Source organism: Phyllostomus hastatus, unplaced genomic scaffold (genome assembly GCF_019186645.2).
Source record: "Phyllostomus hastatus isolate PE091 unplaced genomic scaffold, TTU_PhHast_1.1 phas_contig_402, whole genome shotgun sequence".
NCBI lineage: Eukaryota > Metazoa > Chordata > Mammalia > Chiroptera > Phyllostomidae > Phyllostomus > Phyllostomus hastatus.
In genome coordinates this window covers 487,898-513,194 of record NW_025333873.1, presented here as the reverse complement: position 1 = coordinate 513,194, position 25,297 = coordinate 487,898, and the positions used below count along the sequence as shown (strand labels likewise).

Below are 25,297 nucleotides of genomic sequence, written 5' to 3'. Positions count from 1 at the left end.
GAACTGGTTCAACAGCCTTGACTGTGATTTGGGCTTCGTGCTCAAATCCTAATGAGCAGCTCTCCTCGGTGCTGGAAAGAGCAAGTGCTTTACTCTTTTACAAGTTGGCCCAAAAGGAAGAATGCAAAAAAGAGAGATCTGGAGCTGTCTTGCTGTCCAGACTGTGACCTCCAGAAGGACAGGGGCTGGGCTGGAGCCTGTGGGTTGTCACCACTCCTCAAGGACCTGGATGGGAATGGGCAGGGTCTTTGGTTTTGCTGAAAGATGTCTTCTGTTGAATGACGCAGGCCCTCTGCAGGTTCAGGCTAGCTGCTTCCACCCGCCATCACCTCCCTGTGCAGAGCCATGGCATCCCCGTGTGGAAAACAAGGCATTGGTTAGGACGGTCTTCAGGAAAGCCGTCCAAGTAGCCCTCTCCACTCCCCATTTTCTCCTGAAAGGTGTGGTCTTCTGTCCTTCCGCCTTCTGGTGTTGATTTCTGTCTCTGGTGTGCCCCTCACAGGTGACAGGCGTCTCCGGACCGTGACTTCCTGCACACACTTCCTCTCACCCACCCCGTGGGAGCCAGCCTGAGAGTCTCCGGCCCGCTGCCAGCACAGTGCCTGGCCTGTGGTTAAATGCTCGGTGGACATCTGTCAAATAAAAGTAACTCAAAAGGATCTGAGTAAAACAATGTGAATCAGGGCATTTGTGAACACTGAGCTCGTCAGCACCAGGAGGTAGCTCCCGAATCGTGGTGTCTGGACCACATGATAACGGACAACTTCTCCCTGCCCCGCCCCCACATAAACACAATCTCCCAGCAGCCGCACCAGGGCCCCATGCTCCCAACCTCACTTTGAACTGTCCCAGCCCTCGCTCTCTGTTGGTATCATTCCCATTGTTGGGGATGCCTCCCTCACATATGCCTTCCCCTGCTGAAATTCTATCCGTCCTTCAAGGCCTCACTCAATGCCACCTCCTCTATATAGCCTCAGACTGACTCTCTGTGAGCCCAAATGTCAGAATTTTTTTTCTCTCTTCTGCCCTCTCAGCAGACTGACCATGATATTGTATTTTATTTAGGTCCTACACCAGCCCTTGCAATAATGTCATTGTCAGTGCACATCTCTGTCCAGCCCTGCCCTGCCCTGCCCACCCCTTGCTGTGTATCTCTGGGTCTCTCCTGAGGGCCCCAACACACCCTTGCACACCGTGAATGTTTATGAAAGGTGCCCATTGAGGTGGCCAAGGCTTCGATGCTCCCAGGGGCATCACTTGCATTAGCAAAGCTGCTGAAAGTCTCAGAGCTGGCTGGTGGGAATCATCTGTCAGGGCGAGCAGCGGCATGGGCAGGGCCGGCAGCAAGGCCCTGGGCTGAGGGGCGGGCCCCTCCTTACTTGGCGTAGGCTTTCTCCAGCAGGCAGGGCCAAAACTCCTGGCTGTTGCTGCAAGGATGCACAAAGAGGTACTCGTTGTTCAGGACAGGCAGGCGATCGTCCACCACCACTTCCACCCACTGGCCACACTGCCAGAACTGGAAGAGAGTTCAACATATGGCTCAGTAGAGGTAGGGCAGGAGGGAGCTCCTGGGCCCTCAGCCTGGGCCAGGAGATAACTCCCATCACCACGTGACCTCCACGGGGCAAAAACGGACTCTGTGCAGAACAAGTCTCAGCCCATATTGACGGACAGGGGTGGGCATGTCATCGCCGCTGGTAGATGGACAAAATGAGTCACAGACCAAGTTAGATGAGGAAAACACAAGCAGAGAGGGATACTTAAGGTTCTAGTTCGACTTTGCTACTAACTCTGGCCTTGCTTCAGCAGGTCCTTGGTGAGCTCCGAACATGAGACCCTCCAGGTATAGCCAGGTACAAAAAAACAGTAGGGGAAGCAGATGGCGGAGTGAGAAAGGAGGATGGTAGATCAGCCGCTGTCCTGGGGAAGGAGAGCCTCCAGGGAACAGAAGGTTTGGGAGAGCAGGCGGGGTTTGAGCAGGCGGAGAAGAGGTGGGGACGGCGTCCCCGATGGAGGGGACAGCGCGGGCAAAGGGCCGGAGGCCGAGTGATGAGGAGGGCGCAGGAGTGAGCAGTGACAGCCTCGCCCCGGCCCCGCGGTCAGAGCGGCAGAAATGAAACTGGCGGGCATTGCTGCTGGGAGCATGAAGGCAGCAGATGTTCCTTTCCAAAACAGCCTGTTTTAATCTTCAGCATTCAGCTCCTAATGGTTCACCCAGGACATCGGCAAATGAGGAAAATTCATAATAAAGCCCGCCTCTTAGAGTTTCTTCTCTGGTCTCCCCTGTGCTGGATAAGCAGCAGGGCTTCTGGCCTCAGGCCTGAGCCTTGATGAAGGCAAGTCCCCAACAGGTGGGCTCGACGTAAAGCTGGGTGGATGCGATCGATCATCTGCTCGGCAGTGACAGGAAGCCGTCCACGTGCCATTCCACAGCTGGATGTTCCAGATGCCTGGTTGTTGCACCCAGCTGAGGATGCACTTGCAAAGCAGAGATGGAGACCCAGACAGAGATGTCAGTGGAGACAAAGCAAAGAAGATGTTTCAGAGTCACTAATGAACCTGTGCACTGCAGCTGGTTCAGGCACAGCTGTGAATTCGAGTCCCTATTGCAATAAGATGCATCAGCGGGTGAGGTTGGGAGCCAACAGGAATGTTATTAGAGGGAAATCATGAAAACATGGATGAAACGCCAAGGAAACTAATCCCAGCTTCTGGAGGGAGGCAGTAGAAGGATAGCTGAGTCTGGATTTGTGTTTAATGGGAAAGCAAAGTGTGGTAGTAGACAGTATCCAGTCAGTGGAATTGTGCTTGAGTCCTGGTTTTGTCTTTTATTGTCTGAGCAACAGACATTGGGTAAGACACTTGATTTTCTGTGACTCGGTTTCCTCATCTGTCAAATGGAGATAAGAGTAAGAACTGCATCACAGGGCTATGATTTGGATCAGATGAGATTCCCAATGAGATCACAGTTTTGAAAGCATTATGCTAAGCGAAATAAGCCAGGCAGTGAAAGACAAATACCATATGATCTCACCTTTAACAGGAACCTAAACAACAAAACAAACAAACAAGCAAAATAGAACCAAAGACACTGAAATAGAGAACAGGCTGACAGTGACCAGAGGGGAGAGGGGAGGGAATTTCAGGGGAAAAGGGGAAGGGTTTACAGGAACAAGTATAAAAGATACATGGACAAAAACTAGGGAGGGTGTGGAAATGGGAAGGAGGTGGGGAGGGCTGGGAGGGTGGGCTGGAATGGGAGTAAAAGACAGAAAACTGTACTTGAACAACAATTAAAAAAAAAAAGAAAGTGAAAACTGTTTTTCACAGCCTTTTCGTTCAGCACCTAGGACAGTGCCTGGGGGCACAGCAGGTCATCCAGAATGAGCAAGTCCTGGCTTGAATGAGCTCCTCTGTCTGCTTCCCTTTTATAAGTCACCCTTTCCCCACCTTCCCACACTGGCAATGTTGACTGAATTTGTTCTCTCCATACAAAGGGAACATCAGATATGACCACAGTTCCCAGAGAGGACGCAAATGGCCTGACTGATGATCAAAAATGAAGCTACGGACCTGCATTTCACCTTTCTGGGTGCGGACAGCTGGCACCAGGATGATGTCTGTATCCTCCAAGAAGCATTATGCTAAGCGAAACAAGCCAGGCAGTGAAAGACAAATACCATATGATCTCACCTTTAACAGGAACCTAAACAATAAAACAAAGAAACAAGCAAAATAGAACCAAAGTCACTGAAATAGAGGACAGGCTGACAGTGACCACAGGGGAGAGAAGAGGGAATTTCAAGGGACAATGGGAAGGGTTTACGGGAACAAATTTAAAGGACACATGGACAAAAACTAGGGGGAGGGTGGTAATGGGAGGGAAGTGGGGAGGGTTGGGTGGGTGGGCTGGATTGGGAGTAAAAGGAAGAAAACTGTACTTGAACAATGATTAAAATAAAATAGAAAAAAAAGAAGCACACTGCTGCCATTCTGCCCACACCCAAGTGTCTCAGGGAGGCCAACAGTGTTTGGCAAAGCATCTAACTGTCCAGGCACTGGGCCCTTTCCAAGGAGCAGCGCCCAAGCTCCGAGGGGTGAGAAGAGATGTACAGAGGTCGGCACTGCAGCTGTTTCTGGGCAACTGTGGGACTTTCGTCAACATCCAGAGGGCAGAGTGTGTCCTGCCTGTCCTTACTTCCTGTCACTCAGCCAGCACTTGCAGCCCCAAGGCAGCTCAGACACAACCGAACCTTGCATCTTCTAGCTCATTCCTCAGTGTAGTTCCTTGGACCAGCAACATCAGCATCACCTGGGCACCATTAGAAGACCCAGTATGCAAATCGCTGGGTTTCAGGAAGAGAACAGGATAAAGGATGATGCCCAGAAATCATGGAGGGAAATTTAGCTGAGCAGAACAAAGGGAGCAGTTCTTCAGAATGGAAGGACTTGCTGAATCTGGGCAAGATTAATTTAAAAAAAGGCACAACCTGGATATATTCCAGAGAAATTTCTGAACACCAAGGAGAGAAAGAGCCTCTTACAAACTTGTAGTTTGAAAGAACCAGCTACCTACAAAGTAAGAGCACAGATTAGCATTGGGTTTTTCTTCTACAACATCAGACAATGGAATAATATTTACAGACTCTGGAGGAAAGGGGATGTGATCCAAGAATCCTAAACCCAACTGAAGTATCATTCTTCAGAAAGAGCAAATGAAAAACACCCATGTAATCTGAGGAAATTATCCAAGGAACTACTCCTACCTAATGAGGCTGAAGTTAGAACAAAAGTCTTCAGATAAGGGGAAATGAAGGGTGAAAGAAACAATGGTGAGCAATAAGTTTTTAATATGCTTGTATAAGAAACACCCAGTAGTGAAAATGGAATTGATAACGAAGGCCTGAGCAAAGATATAACAAGGAAATGTATATAGCAAGAGGTTGGAATAGCAATATGAATTTATGATAAAGAGGAATTCAAGGCCCAAAGCATTGCATGTAACAAAGGGGAATATATTTGTAACCTTTATTCCAATAACCAGGTACCAAGAACATAAACCAATGAAAAATATAAAGCCAGGAAATATATAGCAGGGAAAATATAAAGCCAGATCATCTGACAGCCTAAGAGGAACCCTCCACACTCTAACTTTGGGGAAGAACTTCAATTTACCTCTTTTAGAATTTGACAAATCACACAGACAAAAAATAAGCCAAGATAAAGATGATTGCAGATAATACAACCAGTAAATTAGAAAGCAAGATTCCATATATAAAACTCATGACCTTTGGAGAATATATATTCTTCTAGTATGTCCATGAAACATTTACAAAGACTGTGGTGGACTTGGTCATAAATAAAACTTTAATAATTTCCCTTTAACATAAAGATTTTATGAATTATATTTTCTGATCATAATCTAATACATCTAAAACTTTAACAACCAAAAGATTACCCAATATATAACTTAATCAAAACTAAAAATATGTTACTTTAAAATTAATGAAAGTCAGATATTTTATATCAAAACTTATAGATACAAGTAAGGTCTGAGGAAATTCTATAGTCATAAAGCTTTTCTAATTAAAAAGCCTAAAATATTAAGTGTGAAGATTCAGAAAACTTACAAAACAATAAAATTAACCAAGATAAAATAAAAAGGATTCATGAAAATAAATTAAAAGTAATTATATAAAAATATAAGCCCCAAGAGAAAAATAATAGAAAGAATAATAAAAGCTAAAAGGTAATTTGTTAAAAAATTAATGCAACAGATTGGTTGAATTAAGAAAAAAAGGAAAAATAAAAAATATAGCATTGGGATTGATAAAGTCAATTTAACCACTGATTAGAAGAAATACATATTAAGAAAATCATACAAGCAACATTTTGCCAGTAAATTTGGAATATAGAAAGAACAGTTGGTTTTCCTGAAAAACACATGAATTTCAAAAATTAACTCCAGAAGAAATAAGAGACCCAAGTGGATCAGTTGTTACTGAACACGGTGGAAGAGTTAAAGAAATAACATTTAAATAGGAAGCAGATCAGGATAATTCAACTATCATCCATTTTCCTTTCAAAGAAAAGATAACTGATATCAGCGCCATTATTCAAACGATTTCAGATCCAAGTATGCAAAGCTCAGTAGGTTTCCTTTAAAAAGTTAGCCCTCAAACATGACAAGTAATCAGACTCGTATTATACATATAATATGGATGCAATAATTCTAATCAAATTTTTAACAAATGAAATCCAATAGTGTCTTAAAGAACAGAGTACTACTCTGACTGGTGTGGCTAAGTGGGTTGGGTGTCTTCCCACAAGGCGAAGGGCACCAGTTCGATTCCCAGCTGAGGCACATACCAGGATTGTGGGCCAGATCCCCAGTTGGGGGGCGTGTGAGAGGTAACCAGTCAATGTTTTTCTTACACGTCGATGTTTCTCTCCCTCTTTTTTAAATGCTATTACAGTTGTCCCAGTATTTCCCCTGTTGGCCCCCTCCACCCAGCACCTCTGCTCCCTCAGGCGATCCCCACACCACTGTTCATGTCCATGGGTCATGTGTATGAGTTCTTTGGCCAATCCATTTCCTATACTGTACTCTCCCTCTTTTTCCCACTCCCTTCCCCAATTTACTCAAAATAAATGAATAAAATCTTGATAAAAGTAAAGAATGGAGTACCAGGAAAATACAGTACTAAAATCCAGAGAAAGCAGGATTTTGCTCTTGTCACTCTTATTCAAAATTGTGAGGTTCTAACCAATGGGATAAAGCAAAAGAGCGGGTAAGTTCTATAAATATTAAGCAACAAATTATCCTTATTTGCAGATAATATTTGATATTTTAAAAATCCAGACTCTACTAAAGAAAAAAAATAGAACAAATAAAGGAATTTGGTATGATGGCTAGATACATTCCAGTATATAACAAGGAGTGGGTTTTTCTCTTTTCAGTAATATCTCGTTAGAAATGAGGGGGAAAATCTCATCCACGCAAACTACAAAACTGTACAATACTTGAGACTACCTTTACCAAGAAGGGTACGGCTCCAGTGTGAAAACATCACCATAACATTTTATTGGAGGGCATAAAACTAGGGCTGGATAAATGGAAAGACGGACCCTGTTTCTGGAAAGAATCATTAACATAATAAAAGTATAATTTTCCCAAATTAATGCTTAAACTTAATGCTGCTCCACTCTGCCTCACAATGGCTTTTCTTTCTTAATTAGACACAATGATTTTAAAATTCTCATAGAATAAATGGGCAAGAATTACCATGATACTTTGAGAAAAGAATAATGAAGAGTGAAGCCGAAATTATCCTACCAGATGTTACAACGCACTCAAGCTCCTGTAATCAAAATAACAAGATATGGCGTAAGAACAGACATAGACAAAAGCTCAATGATGTTCCGATGACTTTTTTTTTCCTGACTGTTTCTGTCATTCAAAAGAAATTTACATGGGAACATTTTAGCTCTCATGTTTCCCATGAAAGATGGGAAGGTCGTGAGCTCGGATCCCCTTCTGGAGCCACTCAGTGTGACGGACACGTAGGTGTCTCTTCCACATCCAGACAGGTGCCGCCCGCCCTGCACACAGAGAAAACCGCCCAGAGCACCCCCGCAGCACACGTACCCAGAAGCGGAAAATGCCTGCATACTGCTGGGAGAAGCTTTGGTTCTTCAGGATCTTCTGCAGATGCTTTTTGCTCTGTGTCAAGGAGCCCAGCGCCGTCAGGAACCAGCAGTCTCCTGTGAGGGGACACAGCCACGGGTGAGAGGCCCAGGGCACAGATGGGAGGCCCCACCCCGGGCATTTCTCAGGTCTTTGGACTAGCGGCCACATACATCCTTCTGAATAATGCATTTTTTTCCACCTAAGAACTGAAGGAAGGATTCACAGGGGCCAGTCCTAAGCAAGACACAGGAGGGGTGGATGGTGAGTGTGGGTGACAGATGGCGGTTTGAAGGAGGTCAGGGCACCCCAGCCAGGCTGCAGAAGGGCTGGTGTGCCAGCGTGCCCTCTGATTCCCATGTGCCAGCAGTGCCCAGAGCTAAAGTCACAGCATCTCTAATTGTCAGCTTTGGTGGCAACAGTGCTCTCTACAATTTCAGAAAACAGATTTGTGCTTTCTTTGCTAGTACTTGCCCAGCCCCTACCTGTGTTCGGACCCCTCTAGCCCACATGGGGGTTCTCTCCTCTTCCCCCTGGAGGGACACAGGGCCTTGAGTTTCTCCTTGGATGTCATGGGGAGCCCTCTGAGCACGAGCATCATCCCCTTCAGAGTCTTCCCCCCCTCATCTTCAACACAGCCAATTATTTGAATGGCATTTCCCGTCAGGTACTGTGATGTGTGCAGACGCCACAGAGACAGCCTCAGAGAGGGCCTGTCCTGTGTGCATTTAGGCGAAGCTCCACATAGGAGGACTGTTGGCTGCTGGGGGTTCCCCCCAACACTGATAACAAGCCCCGGAGGCTTCTATCAGCATGGCCCAAGACACCATGATTCCATCAGGTGAAGTCCAAGTGCAGGCATAACTTGTAAGCTGACATTTTAAAGATATAGAGTCTGTTCTCTGAGGAGTCGCTGTCTGATTTTGCTTTCTCTTAACTCCCTGGCCATTTTCCCCTCCCAGCCCGCCCCGCCCCTCCGCTCCTGGTCTTCTCGCTCAGGGGTTTCTCTTGGTCGTTCCTGATACTGCCCATGGGCCTCCTGCAAGGCCAGCCCTCTTCTCCCCTGCCCACACTGCCCAGCTCTAAGCAACACCTTTGCCCCATGGCTGTCTGGCGGGTGGGAGAGAGTCAAACAGCCCTAGATTCAAACCCAACTCAGCCACTCACTACTTATGTGACATAAAGGAAATTACTTAACTTCTTGGACCCTTTGTGTCTGTACATTTAGGGGACACTACAAGGCACAAAGGAACTAGCACATGCAAAGTATCTAGCAGCAGAGTCATTGCAGGGACTCAATGAATATTTGTTTTTAAAAATTTTTTAAAGGTCTTATTTATTCATTCTTAGAGAGGGGAAAGAAGGTAGAAAAAGGGAGAGAAATGTCAATGTGCAAGAGATACGTTGATTGGTTGCTTCTTGTACACCCCCAGCTGGGGACCAGGCCTGAAACCCAGGCATGTGCCGGGACTGGGAATCAAACTGGTGACCTTTTGGTTCCCAGGCCAGCACTCAAGCCACGGGGTCACACCAGCCAGGGCCCAGTGAATGTTTGCTTCCCCTTTCTTGGTCTCTCTTTCTTCTCTGTATCCCAGTGCTTCTCTCTACTCGGTGCTCAGACGGAACCCTGGGTCCATTTTCTCACTGTCTTCGATCACGCTTCACCCCAAATGGCTCTGCACACACAGGGCTGAGCCAACTCACAAGCTGCAGACCTGGGCACGAGCAGTACGTCCACAGCAGCGCTGAGGGGGCTGGCCTCGCCCTCTCAGCAGCTGGGGCAGAACTCTGAGGGTCTGGGTGGGCACTGCCCTCCACCCCTTCCTATCCCGGAGGCTGACTTGGAGCAGCCCGCCCTGATGCACAGCCAGAAGGGAAGAGGTTGCGTTCTTACCTGCATATCCTTGTTTGATGTCAAATCTGCTCACACCTTCCAGGATGAAGTGAGGCTCTGATTTACCCCTTGATAAATCCTTAGGAAACAGGGAGAAAGGCCATGAGCATCTTTCATTCCTCTGTGCCCAGAGCGGTACCCAAGACATCACTCACTTTGTCTTTGAGAAGTGGAGATTAATTCTTAAATAGGTGCTTAAAAGTTCCCCTCATTCTTCAGGTTTTATTGCTATCAGGAAGGTGAATGTCAAAGGGGTATACATGTAACCGATGAGACAAGCAATAAATTCATAAGTAAATTCCATGAAGAGATAACATCAGATCTCAGATATTCAGCCATCCTGGTCCTAACAAGCAGTGTTTTATTAAAAGGTTATAAACAAGAAGAGAAAAGAGGCAGATACATTTAGCAGAAGAAATCTCTTATAAACATAATAAAGCTTTCCTGTGGGATGCCATCTCTTAGAAGTCAGCGTAGGCCTTCTGGGCTCCAGGTTCAAGTCCAGCCTCGTGCTGTACAGGGTACAGGATGTGCATGACTCGGATCTTTGTCGGCTCCCTGGCCAGCTCACAGACTGATTCTGGAGGACGCCAGGCCCCTCATCTCTGGGGCTGTTATTCAGTGCCCCTTCTCCCCCAACCTTCAACACACACAGTGTCTGCTGGCTGCAGGAAGGGATTGTTAGAGAACTCCGAAGTGCTGAAAAGTTGGGGAGAATTTTGGGAACTCACAGCAGACATGATGATGGTGAGAGTTCCTCAGGGGGCTCCCCAGTCCCTTTTGGGGGAACAGTGGGCCAAAGGCCTGGCTCCTGCCCCAGACCCTACCCTCTAGGTCTGCCCCCTACTGGGAGCCCTCGGGATTATCCTCAGCATCCTCTCTGTACGGCTCTTGCTGGATTTTCCCCTGCATTTGTTTGCAGAATTTGGTAACTGTGCCTGTATCATTTCTTTTCACCTTGACAAATAAGTCCCCAGAGAGCAGGGCTGCAACGTGGAAACAGATTCATGTGCTCAACAGCCATGAGTGTACAGAGTCACGTGTACCAGAATACCTGCCAGCCCTTTGTAAACTACCAGCTTCCTGGTGGAGCCTCCAAGGGGGAAGCAAAGGTGTGCATGTCTGCAAACAGGGATGCCCAGCTGGTGTGTGAGGGGTAATCACCGGTGCACCTCTCTCCACAAATAGCCAGCCCTCTCAGACGGCCCAAGAGGTACACATGGGCCCAGGCCCTGGAGCGGAGGCACCAAGCCCAGCCCTCTGCTGTCCCCATCGCTGGGCAGAACTTGGGGTCTCTCCTAACTCTGCAGACCCCCGGAGAGAGCAACTCTCCTAGCTTCAAAACAACTTGGGGCACTTCAATGACTTTAACTGTCCCTTCCCCTTCGACTGGAGAAAGTGAAAGTCCCAAGGAGGCCTGCTGTCAGGGAGCAGATGCTTAGACATCCCGCTGGAGGGAATAAAAGAAGAGGGTGGAGGCCATGGGGTTATTGGACCAGGAACAAGGTCAACATCATTCAGCTTCCCTGACTCACCCCCAGCGCAATTCTTCTTCCCTGTTTTTTCCTGGTCCTCCCCAGGGATTAGCAGAGGAGGGGTGTGTGTGAGTGCAAGAGTCAATCCAGACAGGACAGGCTGGTGTGGAATCCTGCTCTGCACTGTTCCTGGGGGACCCTGAGCCACTTCATTTCCTTCGCCGAGCCTCCGTTTCCTTGCCTGTACACTGGGGGGCCCCAATAGTGAAGCGGTTGAGGCACTGGCTGTCGGTACGAAACCCTCACTCGGGGCTTTATTCACCGACTGCCTCCCAGCAGCCTGGCCGGGCAGGAGCCCTTCCGTCTCACAAATGAGGAAGGATGTAAAATACTTAGCACAGCATCGGGTAGGGTGTGGGGTCGATAAATATTGATTCCCTCCTTCTGCAGTATTTGCGAAATTAAAAAAGCCATATTCATAGACAAACCCAGAACCTCAAATCTATTCATTATTAAACAACACAGAATAAAAACATGAATAAAGTAGTTGACTCATAGATGTTAGGCAGGAAAAGGCCAAAAAAAAAGAGCCTGGCAAGTAGAGGAGAAAAGACGTGATAAAAGAACATAATTAGTGAGTTATAAAATAGAAAAACAACACAATCAATAAAGCAAGGAAATCGTTCCATTTGGAGGAGAAGGCTTACACAGAGCCTACCTTTGGCAAATGTAGTAGAGAACCCCAAATAATAGTAGAAGTAAAAATAAGGCTTTAGCAATATAAAAACATGACGTTAGATTCTATACTAATCAAAGTGCTAATGATTTTCTGGTGAAAATTAACATCGCCCCAAGTCATTCAAGTTAGTACATAACCTGAAAAGATCAATAATCTTGGAACAGTGTTTAAAAACGATCGAAGGACATCTCCCTAATATCTCTGTAAAGGCTTCTAAGTAGACATGGTTTTCCTGCTGAGTTGTCTGGAACTTTCAGGAAACAGACAATTTAAGTGTCACTTATAGTTTCAGTGTTAAACAAAAGAAAGAAAGAAAGAAAGAAGAATCCTGCCATCATTTATTCCAAGAAGCCAGCATTGCCTGGGGGCGCAACCCGAGAGTGAGAAAACACAAACGCACATGCACTCTGCAAATTGATTTCGATGATGGAAACACACTGAAATAAACGAATCTACAATAAATGACAAAACGAACACACTGTCAAGCAGGGCCTCCCACAGAAACCCAGCAGGCTGGGATGGTTTCGTACCAGGATATCTAATAATAGAAAATAGCATTTCCATGGGCCAAAGAGGAGACGAAAGGCAAATGAAAAATGCACAACTTTCTCTAATTCACCCAAGTAATACAAATTAAGGTGAAAAACACCAAAATATTAGCTAATTAGGAGCAGGAAGATTTTATGAAAATTCAATGGCAATTATTGCAAATCAAAAGTCGGTTGTAGCATCAAACAAGGTGAGGCACAAAACCAGCATCGAAGCCCCCTGTTCTTTGAGCTCCTTCCCCACCCCAGGGCTTTCATGGGGGTGCTGGAGGGTCTCCAAGGTAGATGGAATTATACTCAGAAGCACTTCATCTGCTGGGCCGACTTCCTGAGACAAGGCCCACAGGGAAAATAGGTAAATATGGCTGGGAAGACAGTAACGCTCTGCTTCCAGGCAGTTCCCTTGTCGCCAGGCGGGGCAGGAGCCCCAGCTCAGTGAAGGCACTCGCACAGGGCAGAGTGCCCACCCGGAGTGGGGCTTGCATCATGAGGAGCTTTGCAGCCATGGAGCTTGCTGGCTTCCACCTCCCACCACTTGGATTCAGCAGGTCACCCAGAGGGAGAGCTCAGGATTTGCGCAAGCCCCTCGGATGACTCCAAGGTGCAGCACGGGTGAGAGAGCAGGGTCAGAGGAGCAGAGACGTGTTCCAGGTCCCACAGGAAGCAGGCGGGAGCGGGGCCATATGCCTCCGTGGCGCCCGCTCTTCCCCACTGGGCAGGCCAGCAGGGAGGGGCCTCTGCCCCTCCATGTTTTCTGATTCCACGAGACAAGGAAACTGCGATGGTTGATTTCATAGTCCAGTGAACTGGGCCACAGGGTGCCCAGAAGTTTGGCCAAACACTACTTCTAGGTGAATCTGCCAGAGTGTTGTTTCCAGATGACATCAGCATTTGAATCGGTGGACTCAGCAAAGCAATTGTCCTCCCCGGTGTGGATGAGCCTCATCGAATCGGAAGAACAAAATAGAACAGAAGGTAGAGGAAGGGAGAATTCTTCCTTCTATGACTGACTGCTGACTGGGACAGAGGCCTTCTCCTGCCCTCAGACTGGGAATCACACCATCTGCTCCCCTGGCTCTCAGGCTAAACCACACCACTGGCTTTCCTGGGTCTCCAGCTTGCAGATGGCAGACTGTGGGGCTTCTCGGCTGCCATGACCACATGAGCCAATTCCTCACAGTACATGCATCAACAGGATGTATTGATATGTTTCCTATTACTTACATGCTGTAAAGTACATATACCTCCTATTGGCTCTGTTTCTCTGGAGAAGCCTAACTAACACAGAAGCCATCAGCAATACTCAAACTAAATAATCTCAGGAACTTAGTTCTGAATCATGGAGCTCTTTCTCAATGCCAGGTTTGGAGCAATCTCTGTTGTATTAGATATGCCAGAAATTCACATAACGCAAGAGCCCCTGGAATCTTAGAACTACGCACTGTGAAGGGGCACCAAAGCCAGCGCTCAGCCACGCTGACTTTGGAGGGGTCTCTCCCGACATGACATCACTGGGTCTAACTCAGCAGTGATTCTGCGTTCCTTTCAAAGGATGCTCCTGCTCTTCCCCAGACACGTGCTGCTCTTGCACGAGGGAAGGCCAGGTTTGGCACCAGCAGCTGGGCACAGGCCCTTTCAGAGGGTGGCCAGAGTTCAGGCCGGGCCAGGGGCCGGCGTCACTCCCTGTCTTAATTTTACTACAGAGGCTGGCTTTATTGGCATCAAAGTTCTTTGGCTCAACAGCAACTGGCCGTTGGCATCTTTACTTTCTGAAACCTTCTGTTACTTGTTGCTTTCACAGTCTATACTATCTCTAGTTTGTTAGCACTTTCCTTTTCTGAAGAACTCATTTAGGCCGCCTGAATCATTTCTAGTGAATGATCCTTTCAGGAAGTCTGTTCTGGCTACTGGGGAGAACCAGTTGCCTGGGTCGGCTATGCTTCATTCCGGGATGGCCGTGGGCCAGCGTCCGCAATGGGGCTGGGTGCGGAGCTCCGAACACCCATCCCACCATATGGTTGGGGCTCATAGCTCCCTTTTCTTCAGTGGAAAAGTGAAATGTTTTTTACTAAAGAATGAGGACAAGAATGAAATTTTAGTATCTCAGTCTGGCATCCATTGGTGATCCTGCTGTGCTCTCCGATATGGTCGCCACAAGCCATAGTAAATTAAATTAATTAACATTGAATGAAATTAAAACTTCAGACCCTCAGTCACACTATCCACATTCCAAGCGTTCAATGGCCACGTGTGACTAGTGGCTACTATTACTGAACAGTGCAGAGAGAGACTTTCCATCATCCCACAAAGTCTGTTGGATAGTGCTGATGTACTGAAGGGGGGTAATAATACTACCTACCTTGCAGGACTGCTAGGGCAATGAAACGAAACGTTATATGTAAAGTGCTTAGATTAGCACCTAGCATGTGTACACGCTTGATGAATGGATTTATTATTATCCTCCATGAAATAAAAGGAACAAAGGAGACAGAGTAAAAGACACGTGGAAAGTTCTAGAAAGAACTACACAAACGTCAGTCCTGCCAGCTGTGATAAGGGACACAAAGATCTATGACATGTCCACAAAGACATTTTAGAAGCAGCGTGGGCATGAAAGATGACACCCTGGCAGAACGGGAGTGGGAACGGACTGCATCTGACCCCTGGCGCCTCGAGTGTTTCGGGCTCCTGGCACGATTCCGTGTCAGTCACTTCTCGTCTGTTTGCCTCGGTTTCTCCTTGACCCCCAGAGACTCCACAAGTTGAGGTGCTGCTGGAATTAAGATGAGAAACTCTCAACCCTTTCTAAATAAATGTTATAAATTCTTAAACACTATAAATATAGTCTCACATTTATTGCCTAGCACCTTATAAAAAAACAAACTTTCAAAAAGAATCTCAGCCTCTGAAAATACTCAAGGGGAAACATTTATATGTGTATTAGGTACCCCTTCCAGACTTTGAATAGAGTTCTCTGTTCAGCTGTCCTTAGGAGGCGAAGGCCAGAAGAAGACAGCCATTTTGGGGACCCGTTACCTGTGGCTGGTAAGATGGATCCTAGAATGTTGAAGCACCCCATCTTTCTTTAAGCAGCACCCAAGCCCCACCTGATCCCTGCCAACCTTCCACTTCCCCAAGGCTACAAATCCACCCTGAGTTAGGGCAAGAGTTGGCACTTCTACACTATGTCATCAGAAAATGCCTTTTCTGTATTACCTAACTTGATGTTATTGAAAGTGCAGTAGAATGCTTGGCATTTAATGTGTGCTGATATTATAGTGTCTAGGAAGCTAACAATGATATTATTTGCTCTTGTTTTAGGTTCTGCTGGCTGCATTTGGAAGCATGAAGAGAAGGTTTGGGTATCAGGGTGCTCAAAATGGTCCTCACCTGGGTATCTCTCATCAACAGCAGCTCTGATGAGATTATGAAGTGTTAAGTGGGCTGAGAAATGGCTTCTGGAGCTTCATGCCCTGACAGTGAGATGGTTTTAGAAAAACCAGCAGAGCTCACCTCGCTGCAAGGTGGAGTTAGTGGTCATCTGCTGGGGTGGGGGGTTCAATGGGATTTGAATGTTGCCCTGAAATATCTGCCTAATTTTACAGCTGATGTGTAAAGTGGAACCTTTGCAAGATTGAAAATACAAACAAAAGTGAGAGAGGTGAGGCAATAATTTAAATTCATCCTAATGCATAAGTATCTGACATGGCATCTTCCTTTTGAGGACATTCTAACAGAAAAAAAGGAAAAGATGGTGATACCTGGAGGGAATAAAGAGGGATGGTAGATGGTCTCAATTACAGAGACGGAAGAGAAGCCAGAGACCAGCTCACACATATGTCTTCCCATTTTCAGATGGGGATACTGAGGCACAGAATCTAGTGATGTGCTCAGTGTTAGAACTGGGTTAGAACTCACGGGTCCTGGGTCCAGGTACAGGGTCTTTCTATCCCTCTGAGGATGCAACACTGTAGCCCAGGGACCAGATGAATTTCACTCTCCTTCCAGTTTGGTTTGGGCCACCCCTGAAAACCGGGTCTCAGGCCCATCCTTCCTTCAGTGGGAGGGGCCACGATAGGTGCCCCAGAGGGCCCAGGTGCTGAGTTGGTGCCTGGGGGAGGGCTCACTCACCTTGGGCCGCTTCCACCTCAGGCTGGAGAGGTCCTTTCCCTTGAGCATCTCCAAACCGATGGAAGAAATCTCGGCAGGGAATGTCTCATCCTCAAACAGCAGACCTCTGCTGAGGCAACGGTTCCACAGGTAGTTGAAGTCCTGGCCCTTGAACTTGATGATGGGGGTCTTGGACAGAGGCTCCTGGTTGTGTGCCATGACTTCCTTAGAAGATCTCCGATGTCTTTTCCTTTTAGGGAGAAAAAAAGATATCTTTAGGGATGAGCCATCAAGTCCTTCGCATCATTGGATGTGAACACTGAGGGGGCACTCAGATGCCCCTGCCCCTTGACAAGTGAGGGGACTGAGACCCAGATCAGCTGGCTAGTGACACAACCGGTTGGTAGGTGAGCCCAGATGTGAATTCAGCCATCCTTCCTCTCAGTTCAATTTTCAACCCACTGTACCCGACAGCTTCTCAGTAAGCTCTCTGGGCACCAGAGACCATGGGGGTATTTGTACACTAATGAATATTTATTCAGTGCTGACCTTGTGCCAGGCGCTTCATGAATCCTGGCAATCCAAAGGTAAATACGACACGATTTTTATCCTCTGGGGTTTCATTATCAAGTGGGAAAGTTGGATTAGACATTTCAACAACACCATTCAACCTTCCATCACTGAACAGAAACTGTGTAATTAAAAATGTGTACAAAGTCCTGTTGACATAAAGGAGCTACGAACGGCCATGGGGAGTCTGGGATGATGTTCCCACAGGAAGTGACCTTTGAATTGGGCATGGAAGAAAGGAGAATTTGCCAGGTGGAAAAATGGTGGATATTAAAAAAAAAAGTCCCTCCAGATGCCCTGAGTAGTGAGTGCAAGAAGGCTCGGGAGTTGGATTGGAAAGGTCACGGGTGCTAGAGGACATGGGAGGGCTCAGAGGGGCCGGTGGGGTGGGGGCTGGGGGCAAGGGTTGTTGGCAGAGATGGCCAGGAAGGTAGGTGGGTATTGGTACACGTAGACCCACAGAAAGTTTCTGGGATGGAAAATCTGCATCTGTAAGCAGAGAGCAGGGAAAGATGGAAGAAGGAGGCTGGCTACGCCAGTCTGGTATTAATAGTTGTTTATTAAGGGAAAGTTACGGAGGCATGTCTTGGGTGGCTGCAAGGCAAGGTGGACCCCTGTGTCATTTGGCAGGTACCAAAGTATTACACAGGGTAAAGGGAGGTAGTCACAGCACTAGTGTGGGGTTGCTACCAGCTTCAAGCAATCACATGCTTGACCAGGTTAAGACAACAACCTGTTCCGGGAACTGGCACATAGCAGGAAGAGGTGGAGGGTGTGGATTCATATCAGAATGAACATCAACGATGACCAGATAGTCTCTAAGGCAGGTTTGTGGACAACAACCTCCCTCTGGCCTGGATCCAGCTTGCAGGACAGGCAGTGGTCACGCCATGGAGCAGCACTCTCTCCTGCACAGTTTGAAAGCTGGACTGTGAAATGCTGTATGTCTTGCAAATGCTGCATATCTTGCAAGCACTGCAGGGCCATTGAAGAGGTGGGTTGTGATCAGATCCGTGTGTAGAATTATTGAGCAAATTGGAGGCCACATGGGGGGATGGGCAGGGACTGAGACAGGGAGGAGGCTGGGAGGCTGCCGCATTTGTCTATGGGAGAGATAGTGTTTGAGCATTAACAGTGAAAATGGTGGAGAATCGGGTTCCAGAGTCATTTTATAGGCAGAACTAATAGGATTTAATGAGGAATGCAATATGGGGGCAAGGAGTAGGGAGGGGAAAAAAGCAGTGTGGTGAACATTTGACTGGGTTTGCTTCCTGTCTGTGCTCACCACCTGCGCCGCAACACTGAATTAGCATTCCAGCCTATGAACTTAATTCACCTGTACGGATTAACGATACCGGCCTCCTAAGGTTTGTTGTGGTATTAAATGAGGTTTGATCTAACACACCAAGCAGGAGTAAGTGACTGGCATTCGCTAGGCACTCAATAAATGCTGGTGCCCTAATTTCCCTAAAGAGATAGCGAGGAAGTCTGGGCTTTTTTGTTCAGGAAGCTATAGATGTGTAACTGGCGTCACTTCCCAAAATATGCGTCGTTCCCTCCATCAGCAAGGTCTGCTGACTTTGATCTGAATCCAGAATCCACATTTACTAGTTGGGGGACTTGAAAAGCTCCTTAGCCCATAAAGCTGTGCTTTTTAAGTTTCCTTGACCAGTGTCTGTTTGGGTGACACAGACCCCAAGGTCCACATGTCCTATCCATTCCCACTTCACAGTGAAAAAGGAAGCAGGTGACAATAAAGAACAGGAAAGGAACATAAACAAACAACTTATAGGAAAAAATGTACAAATTTATAATAGCAATTTCCTTATAGTTAACCTGTAATAATAGCATTAATATGTTGCAAGTTGTGTACATAGCACACATCCATAGGCAGAACGTCACCTGCAAAGTGGCACTGTACCCACACATTTGGAGGGAACTGTGCACACAATTGTCTGGCAAATGAGGTAGGACTTTACGTTTGAACTATTAGTTTGAAACATATGGAACTGTCATTTTTGTAGGTCAAAAACGGTTGACTCGAGTCAGCTTCACACAGTTTAACCCAAGGTAAAAATGGTTGAATATAGGCAATTTCATTTGGTCCAGCCTAATATGATATTTCAATGTGGTTCTTGAAAAAATAACAGGTGAAAATATGTCAGTGTATCCGACCGCTCTCTACAGGGTTGGGTGGAGAGCTCACGACAAACAATATCAACAGTGGTAAAGCTGAAGTAACAGTAAGCTGTCATTTAAGAGCAAGGAAACAGCAATAGGTCTGATTGTCAGTTCGAGACGAAGGCAGTGAGGCCTGCCAAAGGAGGGCTGTGAAAGTCGTGGGCCCTCCAGCTCTGCACACGCCTAGGGACAGTGCAACCGACACAGCATCGCCACGCTGGCGAAACCCAGGATTCACGTGTGCGATACACACCTCTCAGTCAAATGTCAGACTCACGTTTGCGACAAACGCCAGCAATGAGCTCATTTAGTTTACGAAAACTAAATGGTAGTTAACCTTAATTATGCAATTATGGGACTGTTAGTAGGCAGCCCTTAACTGTACGGGAAAATGAGTCTAAAGAATTTGGCTTGACTTCTCCATCAGAATCTTGCACAGGCCCTGCATTTGGGGATCAGTTCACAGGCCACCCACAGGGCCCCGACTGCCCGCTATTGACTGGGTGGTGGACTGGCAGACATTAGGGAACCCACTTTAAGACTCACTCTCCTCATTTGTAAAATGGAGATGGTGATACTATGCATGGCATCAAGTTGTGAGACTCAGATGAAACCATGCTGGTCAAACACTCCGCCCTGTGACTGGTAAATAGAAAACGATCAACAATTGTTGGTTATTTGTATGATTATCTTCATTCTGACCACAAAAGGACTGTGCAGAAGCCCCGCCCATCCGGGATGAGGATTTGCTCTTATGAATGACAGGCTGGGCTCAGGGGGCTCTGCAGGGCTCAAGGCTGCCATGAGGCATCAGACCCATGCCCTCAGCTCTGCTGCGGCTCTGCGCCCGCTGAGTGCCCAGGTGGGGTTGGAAGGGTTCCAGAGGGCAGGAGGCAGGCCTAGGTACCTGCTGCTGGAGGGGGTGGGCCACTCTGGGAGTGAGAAGAAGCTCGATGAGGACAGAGGAGGCAGGAAGGAAGGGGAGCCTCCCCCACGTGCGGACCCCCACCAACCAGGCTTACCGTCCCCTCTGAAAGCTCAGGGCTTTGTCAGGGAACAGCCTGCAGACTTACTTTTAAAAAATCTTTTTTTAAGCTTTCAATTACAGTTGACATTCAATATTATTTTACATTCGTTTCAGGTGTACAGCACAGTGGTTAGACATTTATATAATTTATAAAGTGTTCCCTGGCTAATTCTCATACCACCTGGCACCATACATAGTTATTACTATATTATTGGCTATTTTCCCTATGCTGTGCTTGATGTCCCTGTTGCTATTTCGTGACTAGCTAGCCATTTGTACTTCTTAATCCAGTCGCCTTTTCAGCAGCCCCCACCCCGCTCTGCTCTGGCAACCACCAGTCTGTACTCCATGTCTGTGCTCGCACGCGCGCTTTCCCAGGCAGGGAGGGTCACAGAGTGGGGCGACGTTTCACTGCTGTGTGCCGCAGACACGGCAAACCAATTTTCCTGCCCGTCACTTTCGGGAGGGCTTTCTAGCTTCCGTCTTGTCTTCTCTCTCCCACTTGCCTCACCTTGCAAGGAAAACAAAGGCAGGAGAAGACTCAGCGGCCCTAATTTAAAAAGAGAGATGGAAGGTCTACCTGATATTCAAGACAAAAATCTGTCTTGCTGCTGGGTTATCTCTTGGGTCAAGCAGGAAAAGCTAAAAAGAAAGTGGCCAAAAGAGGCGACGAAAAGTTCTTAGTGTGAGAAGCTCTGTGAGCTAGCGAGTGAAGGGTTGGAACCAGGATGAGAAGCAGGCGAGAGGAGCAGTGGAGGCAGCTTGTTCCCCCCACTCGGCGTTTATTAAACGGGTTTGGTTCAGTCCTTCCCTGCGTCTGCCGCTGAGCTGGTGAGTGTCTGAGACTGCTTGGGCTGCAAAACATACCCCAGACTGGGAACTTCAACAAAAGACGTGTAGCTCCTGACAGTTCTGGAAGCTGAACGTCTGTGATCAGGATTCTTATATTCAGTGGAAGTGTTATTTCAAGGATAAAAGTGAAATAAGGCCATTTCAGACAAAGGAAAACAAAGAGAATTCATCACGCAAGACATGCTTCAGAAGAAATGATAGAGGAAGTTCTTGAATTTAAAGGGCAACCGGAACAGGAAGAATTGAATTTTCAGGGATGATATATAGTAAATACCTGAGTAAATACATAAAGCTATTTTTTCCTCTTAAATGCTCTAAAATACATATATGTGTTTAAAGCAAAAGTTATAACATTTTTGTCTGGAGAGGTTTCAGTGTATGCAGATGTATGTATGCAGTGTATGTAACGACTATAACAGAGAACAGTGGAAGGGGGCATGAGGGGTCTATGATGGTTGCAAGTTTTCTGTACTTTACATGAAGTGGTAAAAGAGAATGTGAAAGGTCAGGTATCTGTATTATAATCCCTAGACAACCACTAACAAAATAATAAAAAGAATATAGCCAAAATACCAATAGATATGCTAAAATGCAATACTAAAACATATTCAAATAATCAAAATAAGTCAATAAAGGTGAAAGAGTGAATAAACAAACTAAAAAAGACAAGAATCCAACCATATCAATAATTAAATTAAATGTTAATTTAACTCCAATTACAAGGCAGATATTGACAAAGTAGATAAAGAAGCAAGATTCAACAATATGTTGCCCATAAGAGACACAATTTAAATACAAAGACACAAATAAGCTGAAGATAAATGGATGGAAAGAGATATACCATAAGAAGGTATATAACATAAGAAGAGGTATAACATAAGGAGGCTTGGACGGATATTAATAGATACATCAAATAGACTTCACAACAAAGAGTATTATCAGGGATAAACTGGGGCATTTAATGTCAGTAAAAATTCTTCAGGAATAAATAAAAATCATACATGTGTTGGCATCTAATAATAGAAACGGAAAATATATGAACCAAAAACTTAACAGAATTAAAGAAAAGAAAAACAATTCCACAATTCTGGTAGGAATTTTAGTGCTCATATTTCACCACTTAATAGACCAACTAGACAAAAAAATGATCGGTAAAAACATAGATCTAAATAACACCATCAATCACCTTGATATAATTGACATAGATCCTGTACTATACCTACCAGTACAATATACACTCCTTTCAGTGTATGAAATACATCCACCCAAAATGACAATACACTGGGCCATAAAACAACATGTTTCCAAGGACTGAATCACACAGAGTATGCTCTAGCTGAAACAGAGCTAAAATTAGAAATCAATAACTACAAGATATTTAAGAAAATCCCAAATACCTGGAATTTAACACTTCCAAATAATTCATGAGTCAAAGATCATAAGGGAAACAAGAAAGCCCAAAATAAGTAGAAGGAAGGAAGTAATAAAGACAAGAGCAGAAATTCATAAGAGAGAAAACAGCAGAGAAAATTAAGAAAGCAAAAACTGATTTTTTGAAAAGATCGAAGGAGTTGACAAGCCCAGACTTGAACTAGGTAAGGACAAGAGTGAGAACACAAATCACCAATGTCATCATTGATAAAGGGCTTATCACCACACAGCCTATAGACATTAAAGGTCTAGGAAGAGACTACTGTGAACAAACTAATGCAAAAAGAAAAAGGCATTGTATGAAATGGAAACATTTCTTGAAAAATACAATTTACCAAAGTTCATACAAGAAAATACAGAAAATCTAAATCACCCTGTATCTAATAAAGAAGTGGAATTTATTACTCAAAGCTCTCCCAAAAAGAAATCCCCAGACCCAGATAGTTTCACTGGTAAATGCTATTATACCTTCAAGGACAAAGAAAACACTAATTTTTCACAAACTTCTTCAGCAAGTAGAGCAGCAGGAAAACACTGCTGAACTTGTACTTTATCAGGTCAGCATAACACTGCCAATAACACCTCATGAGGAATCTACACCCTGAAAAAAAATTATGGATCGACATCTCTCATGAGCACAGATGGCAAAGACCCTTAATAAAATTTTAGCAAATGAAATCCAATAATGCACCCTGGTTTCTGTGGTTTAGTGGATTGAGCACCGGCCTGCAGACTAAAGGGTTGTGGGTTCAATTCCCAGTCAGGGCACATGCCTGGGTTGTGGGCCAGGTCCGCAGTAGGGGCCATGTGAGAGGCAACCACACATTGATGTTTCTGTCCCTCTCTTTCTCCCTCCCTTCCCCTCTGTCTAAAAATAAATAAATAAAATCTTTTTTAAAAGAAATACAATAATGTAAACAGGGATAGAAAAGAAAAAAGATAATATATTAAAACCAAGCTGGGTTTATTTCTGAAATGTAAGTTGATTTAAGGCTAAAAAAATGTAATTGCCATATGAAGCAATTGAAATAAAATTATTTGACAATGTGCAAAATATATTTATGATAAAAACTCTCAGAAAATTGGAAAAAGTAGGTAACCTCAAACTGATGAAGGGCACTCATGAAATATCTACCACTAACATCATATTAATGATATTTGCCTCTTATGATTATAATTAAGACAGGGGTGTCCCTGGTGAGCACTTTAATTTAACATTGTACTGGAGGGCCTAACCAGTTCAAAAACAAAATAAAAGTCCAAAATATCAGGAAGAAGAAGAAAAACAGTCTTTGATATTTTGATTGTAGAGAATGCTAGGAAATCTACAAAATAAGTATTAGAACTAATAACTGAGTTTAGCAAAGTCACAAGATACAAGGTGAATATAAAAATCAGTTGAATTATTATGTACTAGGAGCAAACAATAGAAAAACGGTAGCACCAGAAAAAACACTTGGGGGAAAAATCTAACTAAAGACATACATAATGTCTATATCAAAAACTATAAAACATGGCTAAGAGAAATTAAAGAAGACCTAAAGAAATGGAGAGATACATCAGGTCATTGATTGGAAGGCTTAGTATTGCCAAGATGGCAATATTCCCCAAACTTATACATAGACTCACACAATCCCAACCAAAATTCCTTTTTTTAAAAGAAACGGACAAGCTGACTCTAAAATTGACATCTAAATGCAAAGAACCTAGAATAACAAAAGAATTTTTAAATTTTTATTTATTGATAAGAGAGAAAGAGAGAGAGAAACATTGATTTGTTGATCCACTTATTTATGCATACATTGGTTGTTTCTTGTATGTGCCCTGACCAGGGATCGAACTTGCAACCTTGGAATAGTTGGACAACACTCTAACCCACTGAGCTACCTGTTCAGGGCATGAATTTTTTTAAAAAAGAAAAATTTAGAGGACTTACTTAACTTAACTACACTACTTACATATAAAGCTATAGTATTAGCAAAAGATAGATTAGTAAAGATCTATAGACAATGGAGAAGAATCCAGAAATAGACCAAAACATATATGGTCAATTAATTTTGTCAGTTTCCAAGGCAATTCAATGAGAATAGAAATGTCTTTCCAAAAATGATGCTGAATCAATAGGATATTCATATGGAAAACAAACAAACAAACAAACAAACAAACAAACACAAAAGAACCCTTACATACTATATACAAAAATCAAGTAAAAAGATCACAAACCTAGAAATAAAAAAATTAAACCCTTTAAGGAGAAAACACAGAAGAAAATATTTGCAAACTTGGGGCAGATAAATTCATAACACATATACTAGACACAGGATTTATATCCAGAATATGCAAAGAACTCCTACAAATCAATAATAATTGAAAGATAACCCATTAAAAGGTCAAAAGATTTGAAAAAATACTTTACCAAAGACATAAAAATAGGCAATATGAAAAATTGTTCTACATCGTAAGTCATTGGAAAAATGCAAATTAATACCACAATGAGATGCCACCACACACCCACTGGTCAGGCTGAAATGAAAAATACTGACCATACATACTACCTGTTGGTGAGGAGAGGGAACAACCGGAACTTCCATGGTATTGGTGGATGTGTAAAATGGTACAACCCTTGAGCAGAATTTTTAGGTTTAGGGTATGCACATACTCAACCTCACTAAATATGTCAAACTACTTTCCAAGGTGGGACCAATTTACAATCTCAATTAGCAATGCTAAAGAGTTCCCAGTGCTATAAACCCTCACACAGGCTTGGCGTTGGCAGGCTCCTG

The 25,297-nt window shown here is 44.9% G+C and overlaps 1 protein-coding gene across 3 annotated transcripts in view; it reads right to left on the bottom strand.

Annotated features, from left to right (window-relative positions):
• CAPN13 (calpain 13) overlaps nucleotides 1-25,297 on the bottom strand; it is a 75,435-nt gene that overhangs the window by 39,644 nt on the left and 10,494 nt on the right. For all 3 annotated transcript variants that reach the window (XM_045844429.1, XM_045844427.1, XM_045844428.1), the window contains exons 2-5: nucleotides 16,475-16,703; nucleotides 9,582-9,660; nucleotides 7,649-7,764; nucleotides 1,380-1,516 (exon numbers count right to left, since the gene is read on the bottom strand). In XM_045844429.1, coding sequence (XP_045700385.1) covers nucleotides 1,380-1,516; nucleotides 7,649-7,764; nucleotides 9,582-9,660; nucleotides 16,475-16,672 — 530 coding nt within the window. In that variant the 5' untranslated portion in view covers nucleotides 16,673-16,703. The remainder of the gene's footprint in view (nucleotides 1-1,379; nucleotides 1,517-7,648; nucleotides 7,765-9,581; nucleotides 9,661-16,474; nucleotides 16,704-25,297) is intronic.